At 42.3% G+C, this 8,864-nt stretch overlaps 1 protein-coding gene across 1 annotated transcript in view; it reads right to left on the reverse strand.

The window, feature by feature from the left end:
* The window catches only part of DLK1 (delta like non-canonical Notch ligand 1), a gene marked incomplete at its 5' end in the record, with an annotated part of 16,621 nt that extends 7,867 nt beyond the window's left edge, over window positions 1–8,754 (reverse strand). The window contains 3 exons of the mRNA XM_019519901.1: window positions 2,679–2,820; window positions 8,124–8,254; window positions 8,672–8,754. Of these exons, the coding sequence (XP_019375446.1) occupies window positions 2,679–2,820; window positions 8,124–8,254; window positions 8,672–8,754 (356 nt within the window). The remainder of the gene's footprint in view (window positions 1–2,678; window positions 2,821–8,123; window positions 8,255–8,671) is intronic.
* Window positions 8,755–8,864: the final 110 nt, after the last annotated feature.

The following is an 8,864-nucleotide window of genomic DNA, read 5'->3' on the forward strand; positions in this document are numbered from 1 at the left end:
GGGTGGACCCAGGATTGCAGAAAGATGCATGTGGCTAAATTTCCTCTAGCTGTATGATACATGCACAGCATGCTCTTTGAGTTCACTGGCATGGCAATGCAGCTCCTACTGGAAGCTCTGCATGTCATGAGCTCTCTGAGCTCATCAGTTGTTTGGCACAGGTTTAGGCTGGAGACATGACTTCTGCATGGTTCCCCTTCCTTTCTCCCTCTCCTGCCACTACTGAATTCTGCAGCAGGGGGGAAGAGGGGAAAAGCAGCCGTGATAGCACCGCCCCCCTCCTCCCCCCCGGGCTCTAGAGCTGTGTAAAGGCAGAGACTCTGAACTCCTTCAGAACCCCAGCAAGTCATTCTCATTTTAGCCAAAGTTATTTTTAGTTAAGCTAGACATCCATGTGGCCCTTTTATTGTTTTATGATCCTTTCTCTCCCATTCTTTACTTTTTTCCTACTATTAACATTAAATAATGCTTTAAGTTGTCTGGTCACCATATTTCCTGTTCATCACTGAACTTGAAGGAAAATTTGCAGAGGTCAAACCCAGTTAGGCCACTGGAATAAGCACACGGTGTTATAGCTTCATTTTTGCACTGCCCATATCAATAACATATAGAGATAGTCAAGCTACCATGGGGATCAGTAGCAGTCTACCCATAGAAACACAGAGCTCTGCACAAGCTTATTTACACTGCTGCAAGTGAGACCAAACACCCCACATGGAGCTCCATGCTATTGCAGCTAGACTACTTCTAGAACCTGAGCTACCTAGTTTGGAGCTGGCTTTCAGGGGCAGATTGGGGCGGCAGGAAGGGGCAGCACTGCAGATGCACCCTGTGCTGGCTTTATTGTGCATGTGCAGTGAGCTCTCTGAGCTTCCTGGCATCATAGCACAGCTACTGCCAAAGCCCCACACTTGCCAGGAGCCTTGAGTTCACTAGCTGATCAGCACGGGCCTCTGGTCGGAGCCCCTGTTTTCCCACAGCTCCAGAGCCCAGGGTGTGAACTCCACTGCTAGTCATCCCCTCTTTTTCCTTGCTGCAAAATTCAGTGGAAAGGGTGGGGAGGAAGGGAAGATGAACAGTGGCAGCATGCATCCCCCGGCTCAGGGGCTCTGGCTAGAGCCTGCATTGATCAGCTGGACAGCTCGGGGAGCTCAGCGTACATGCAGAGCTCTGTCAGAAGCTGGGCTGACATTCCAGGGAACTCAGGGAGCTTACCTGCATAAAGTGTCGCCAATGTAATGTGCAGCCAACATAATATGTGGTCACAGTGCAGTCAAATGCCTCTTTATTAAGGATGATTTCCCTTAAGATCTATTTTGTACACAGTGAATTGAGTTCAGCCATGAATATAGCACTGCACTGGCAGTTTATATTATCACAGTACCTCAGGCTTCCATGAGATTATGTTCTTTTGGATCCACATGATTGTTTCAGCCTTTTATCTGTCTGTATCTTTCATTACATGCCTAAGTGACTTTGTTTACTCATGCTGATTTTGTTCATTTTAGAAGATGTAGCTTATCCTTCAGACCTAAAAAATACTTCCTATCTTGCATGTAAACACATACCAGTATCATCTGCATGTCTCCTTCTTGTACCATATGGCTACTCATACATGTATCTAATTAATACTTTTGGTATTGTGACCACACATGCAGCTTTGGCAATTGAGCAAACAAATGATTAACCAGATTTAAAACTGGCTGTGTCCCATACACTGTTGTGACTGGATGAGAAAAGCTGCCAAAGCCAGTTCAATAAGTTCCTACTAAGCAGAACAATCCAAAGTCTGGCTAAATCAGTGGGACTCAGGCTAGTGACTTCATTGGGCTTTGGATGTGGCCCCAAAAAAACCCAGCAAGGCAGTTTTAGCAATATGACTACACAAATGGGCATTTGGGCCCCAACCCCCTGAGATAAGGAGCAGTTCTGCAGTCTCCTGGCTGGAGAAGAAATGCTGCTGCTGGAAGCCCCTCCACCTCAGGCTTTAATCCCCTTCTGCTTCGCCAGTCTAAATAGCCCATATTTGTTGACCTTTGAACACTGCTACAAAGCCCACCTGCTTAGATAATTTGGGGAGTCCTGAGCCTTGCTGAATTTAGAGAATCTGGGGCTCATGTAAGGACTATGTAATTTCCCTTTACTTGAAGAAAAAGGAATTTCCCTCACTCCTCCCTTGCCTGAGAAAACAGTGCACTTCCCATGGCCCTTCTTCTCTGCTCCTGTAAAGAGAAAAATCTTCCAACTTAAATCCCTGGCTTGGGCCTGGGTTATTTTGAGCAGGAAATGGTTGCTGTTTGGCCACTGCTCTGTTTGTCCTAAGGGAACGACATTTTTAATTATATCTCAGAAGGACTTTGAATACGGGAAACACATTCACAAGGTAACAGGAAAAAAAGGAAACACACATGTAAAATTATCACAACAACATGTGAAAATTTTCAACTCTGGTTTTCAAATTAAACACAAAAACTCCGGATAAAACTTTGACCCTATGTGTAAGATGAATTAATTAAAATGAGCAGTTTTGCTTAACAGACTAGAAGCAAAAGCATAAAAACCACATTGAAAACACTTATGCTGCACCACTAACATTTTGTGATTTTTAAGAAAGAAACCAGGAGAAATAATAGTGAAATTAAGGATCACGAAGGTGTACATCAGAAATCAATATTTACCCATTAATAACACAGGGCCCTTTCTTCAGATGGCAGTTTTTCCCTGTAAATCCCTGGGCACACAAACAAATATATCCTCCATCTCCAGTTTCTATGCAAGTTGAATTATTTGTGCAGGGTTTCAAAGAACAAGGATGAACGTCTGTTAGAAATGTAAATATAATAATATTAAAACACAGTAATGTATAATACTAAATAGTCAGTAGATGAAGAAAACTAATTACTCATGTAGGAAATAGCCATTACAAAGTAACACTGAGATAGAATAAATGCACTTCTAAAGGTTCCTCATCCTGCGTTTGATATATTTCCCTTTTTTCCTTTGCTCTGTGTAAAGGAATGACAGATTTTTTCAGTTACTTCAATCACTGTCAAGTTGCTCCTCTCCTGCTGGCTCCCACTTTATGAAATAGGCTCTGATTGCTCCCGTCTATAAATAAGTAACATTATCAATATAATATTAGTCTAGCAAAGAGCTTCTGATTACTATAAATATCATCTTACACTTCTGGATTCTCCAAGCCTGCAATTCAGATAAAGCAACTGCAATCTGAAAACAGTATATTAACAAATTTTCACAAGTAGCCTGATGTTTGCTGTCCCGTCAGTAAGCTACAAAATGCCATTAAATCTCAACTTGTTTCTCACTCTATATTGTAGCCTTTGCTTTATGGGATTTAACCCTTGCATGTATGGGATTTAGCTCTGCTATGTGTTTTGCATAGTAAGTCATACACATAATCTTTCACAATAACCCTCTTGATCTAAGTCCCTTAAGAACAATTATTGAAACTTTTAAAACATTTTTTAATTTATATTTGAACTAAGACAACATGGTAGCTTTTTGATGGTTCTTGCAAGCTCACATGCTCATTTAAGTTGACATCATGTACATACATATCTTCTAAAACAATAAATAAGCTTTTAAGGCATATTAAACTCCACATCTAAATCCACAGCATAACTTGACCTAAGATAAGTATCATGAAAAAATATAAAAGTTAACTATAGCTCTAAAATTTTTCCAGCTATCCCTCCTGAAAACTAATCTTTCTAGTAGGGAGTATAATACAATATTCTAGTATATCTGTGTTTCTGTATTTCTGGCTGTCTTGATTGCAACACTACTGCTTTATGTGCACTTTTACATGTAAGCTCTAGTTTCCACAAGGACTAAAATAAGCTTGACTGCTTTTTGCAGCAATGTTGCCTGTCACCCATTTTGGCAAGCTTTAATGGTAGCTAACCAAACAGAAACTCTGATATGTAAACACAGAGACCCCCTGAAATATATATACAGTGAGTAACATTAAAGAAACTAAGCACTTAAGAATGCATAACAAGTTCCCAGCTAGGAAATACTGCTTACAATCCTTGAAGAATAAATATAATTTCTCTATTTTAAATAGGCCTCTTTCCTATAATTTTTCCACTCTTACCTTCTTGGGTAACTTAGACAACTTTAAGATATCACTGAGTCCAAGAGCTTTAGAAGGTTCAAAACATTATTATATATTTACATGGGCAATAGTAATAGGCACCATTATGTTATATAGAATTAAAATAATATTTACAAGGAATATGCTTGACCTTATGCTTCAGAACATAATGTGATCCCTGACTGTTGGTGCGAGAGCGTTTTATTATATAGTTGTCTATTGCAGAATTTCTTGAATCTCTTCTTGAATATCTGGTATTGGCCAGTATCAGAGAAGACAAGATGAGCCACTGATCTTATCTGCCAAGATGCAGCTTATAGTTCAAACAAACTGTCATTAAGATAACTGGTACATATTCTGAACACCATAGTTAGAGCAAGGGAAGTTTGTGAGCCTTAGTTTCTATGGAAATGGACTGCAGTGGCTTTCCTTCTGTTTTGTAAACCATGTGGTGTGGAACACCTGTCCCCTGTGACATATCCCAAGACCATCTACAGAAGGAGAAACGCTGGCACATGAACATGTGTTCTAAACATGCATATGGCCCCAGACCCCACAATGTACTCTGCAAACTGGTCTCAAGCCAGCAAAGTGCTTAAACTGTACTTCGTTTCAAACATTTAAGTAATTATAGAAAGGTTAAATGTACAACCTGAGCATTTGACTTAAAGGTTCAGTTCAACCCATTCTAAAGAAGTTGGCCAGCAGTGGGTGAGTCAGGTATTGCTAGGAATGGTCCTAAGATTTATCTCTGAAGTGCTATATGCACTTGTAGCAATAAATGACACCAAGCTGCTGGCTTTCTTCTTTATAATGAGCCACTCCAAACCCCTAAACTGAATACAGTAAAAACTTTGTTATCTGGCATCCCCTGGGAATGGGGGATGCCAGTTAATCAAATATTCCAGTTAATCAATCAAATGTTCACCGTCTGGTGCGCTCCCTGGCGTCAGTGTGCCGGGGGACAGGGAGGGGGGCCCTGTGCAGGCTGCTTTGCCCTGGGCGGTGGGCCGAAGAAGTGGCAAGAACTCTGCTCGCAGTGGCAGCGAAACGCGGAAGTGGGACTTCCAGTTTCACTTTTGCCGCGTCCCTTAGATGCCGATTAATAGAGTTTTCCAGCTAATAAAGTGCCGGTTAACACAGCTTTTGCTGTAATAATCTTAGACATTGGGAAATGTTTCAGCTGTGGACTAGGCCCACCTCTAGTAAAAATGACTATCAGATGACAGTAAAAATGGCTATTAAATGACAATCAGGTGACTTAGTAAATCTACACATGTCCACATGCATTATCTAAAATACCCCAGCTGGGGATTTCCAAGAGGTACAATGAAAACCTGTAAAGGCTGTATTATGCTAATCCTCTTTGAAATTTGCACAAAATAGAATAATGCAATTCAAAGTCAACTCTCCCTTTTTCTTTGTCTAACTAGAAAATTAGCTGCTGAGAATATGTGCATATTTTTTAAGTATTTAGGGTTTCGATTCTATAGACCTCTTCAGCTTTTTCCACTCTCAGTTCTATAAACTTTATACACTCTCTTTCTGCAGTATTCACTGTCATTTGACAATGTCAAAACAGTCGCTGCTTACAGAAATACCCCGTGCAGAGCTAACTCCTTCAGCTCCAGAAAGCAACAACTTTGATGAAGTGCAAAAACTTTCCTTCTCAGGGCTGCAGTGCTCACAAACCCTTCTTGAATTTCTGGAGCAAAATTATAAACATAGATTTCCAGCATACTGTGTCTTGATGTAACCTTACAGTTAAGACTGTACACAGTAGCTAAAGATACCAATTTATGCGCATTTTCATGTAAAAACAGAACAATGGTTGCCTCCCCTTCTTGCAAAAATTAAGCACTAAGTGGGATTAGTTGTCTGTGTTAACAGGTGAATAATAGCAAACTATAGCAACTTTATACAGCAAAGAAAGGGAGAGAGGCCAAGGATGGTCCTAGCCAATGGTTAAACAGCTATTCCATTTCAGATTACATTGCTTTATTGGGTCATTGCAATCGTTTGTACCACCATTTGACTGCAGGGGAGATGCTTTTCTCTCCTGACTGCACATGAATGCAAAAACATTGTTATAATAGGTAAACTACTAAATGGCAGGACTTGAAACATATCTAAAATGTTCACACAGGTTATTGGCAATTATATCATGCTATATATGCCTTGTTTATCCATGACTGGCCCTTGGCTTTGTTTGGAAAAATGGCTCAGTGTGCTGAGTGAAAACATGGGTTTTGGACTTCATTCTGTACAGAATGCTTGGGATTACGGAAATATGCTGAATCAATGCCTCTTTGAAAATACGCTTTCCAAGCTTTAAATAATAAATTGTGAAGATAATGGCGAAAATTTTCAAAGGCACCTATAATGTTCTGGAGCTTAAGGGAATGACTCATGGCACCTGCTGTAGCACTGCATAACCCCAGCTACTGGATTCCAGTTCAGGAGGCAGCACTCTTGGAACAACACAGCGTGTTTGTGGGCACAGTGGCTTAGCACACTGTGTTTGCAGTGTAGACACACCTAAGTCCCATTCTCAAAGTAACTAGGGCTATGTCTATTCATCTTCCGTGCTAGGAAGTACCTTTGAGTACACAACACTGCTCCGGGTGATTTGTCTCCTAGACGGGAAGCAGCATAACTGCATTCCTGCAGTGGGTCAGGGAGGTGTGTCTGTAAGAGGGGAAAGCCAGGCAGATCCTTCTGGGACTTATGGGGCCTGATCCTATGCAGGAATCCTGGGCACGGGCGGGCTGGACCCCTCAAGGCCTGGGAGCGCCTGGCTGGGGTGGCTGAATAGTGCAGGGTAGCTCGGAGCTTCCTGTGCTCTCCTACCATAAAGCAAATAGATGTCTACCATGAAAAGGTGGCACATCTTATTAATACCTTTTGTACAGCCACAAAAACATTTGGGGCATGCAAGAGGGCAGGGATATCTATTTGCTTTCACTTTGTACCACCATAAAACATATTATGGTGGTACAAAGGCAATGTCTGTTTCCAGACGTCATCATTTTGGAAAAGCGGAGTTAGGCTCTTAGGTCACTGAAGTGGTTTTGAAATCTTTACCCACTGTGGATTGCCTAACAAATAATGATTTTTTTGAACATCAAGCCACATAACACGGCAACACACTATAAATTTTGGTAAACTGGAAAAATGGCAAAACCTAGAAGATGGGGGAAGGAAAATGGACTGTTTTCTCATAAAAAGTTATCTGATTTAATAGCAATGTAACTGAATCGCACCACTGGAATTATTATTTATCTGCAGTTGCTTAAGTAAGCGAAGAATCAGGCATGATAATTTCCAGTTCTGCTCTGTTCGTATCTCTTTGTATTTGAAGACAATTGGTTGAGGAGCAAGTTCATGATTTTCATTTTTATACACGATTTATTTATTGGATAATGATTTTTTTAAAGTACTCTGATAAACAAAAGGAGACTTTTACCTCACTGGTACCAGCTGAGAAATTATTATAATTTGCATACAATAATCAGAGTTAAAAAATGGAATTGGAATTTTATGCCTTGTCATAGCAAAGCCCATGACTAGATTATTGCAAAAATACTATGCTTTTCCTTATACTATGATTTTTTAGGGTTTTCTCCCACTCCAGCAAAAAAAAAAATCTTTCATATAATAATAATCAGAAGGGACTTCAAGGGTGCATCTAATTGGGTGTATCTACACATGCGCCTTAATGCACTTTAGCCTATTTTAATGTGCGTTAAAGCATCACTGAAAAAGTGCTATTTAGTTAATGTGCATGAAGACAGGCTAATGCACGTTTTTTCAGTACCTCACAGTGGAGGTACTAGATTTCATGCACATTAACTCAGGTGTGTTAATGCACAAGTAGAGGCACTCATTAGGTTTTGGGTGAAGTATTCGTTTCAGGAAGCAGTTACCTAAGGAAGCTTTTGCATGCTTCCAGCACCAGAGGGAGCCTTTTGATCTCTGTTACTTTATCAATAAAGCATGTGCAAACCTATATCACAGAGGCTGCCAACCCATCCTTCTTCGCAGATGCATTGCCATGGCTTGGCACAGCTGCCGTGCAAGCAACCAGGAAAAGGAACGCACTGATTACAGAGAGGTCCTTGCCATCCAGGCTGACACCTGAAACGAGACACAAGAAAAGATGCAGACCCCGGTGTACAGTTAATAATGACTGGGATAGTCACCTGCTCAACCCACAACTTCTAAAGATAACGCTGCTCTCTGTCTCTCCAGCTACAAAAAGATCACCTCGGTGCTTGTAAAATACTGAAAACAAAGGATTTTGTAAAGAAAAACGATTCAAGGTGAAAGCAAGCAAGCAAGAGCAGCAGGAGGCTGGCCCAGGGCCCCGGTTATGGGTGCTCCAAGCCACCCTCTGACTCGCTGAGATGTCCGAGCTCTCCAGCGGCGGCTGGTTCCCGGGAGCCGGTTCCCTCCAGCCTCCCCCTGCCCGCGGGAAACGCCTCTCCTCCGGCCTCGCCCTGCTATTCCTTCCACGAGAGCGGCAGCCCCTGCCCGCGCCGGGGAGCCCGTTACCTGCACTCGTGCGGGAGGTGGCAGAAGCCGTTGTCCGGGTGGCAGCCCGCCTTGCACTCGGCGCCTGGAAGGAGAGGAGAGGAGAGGAGAGGAGAGGGGAGGAGAGGCGAGGCGAGGCGAGGCGAGGCGCGGGGGTCGCCGGGCCGAGCCCCGGGGCGCCACGTGCGGCCCGGCAAGGAGCCCCCTGCCCCGC

This window comes from Gavialis gangeticus, unplaced genomic scaffold (assembly GCF_001723915.1).
Source record: "Gavialis gangeticus isolate Ggan-Ray unplaced genomic scaffold, GavGan_comp1, whole genome shotgun sequence".
NCBI lineage: Eukaryota > Metazoa > Chordata > Crocodylia > Gavialidae > Gavialis > Gavialis gangeticus.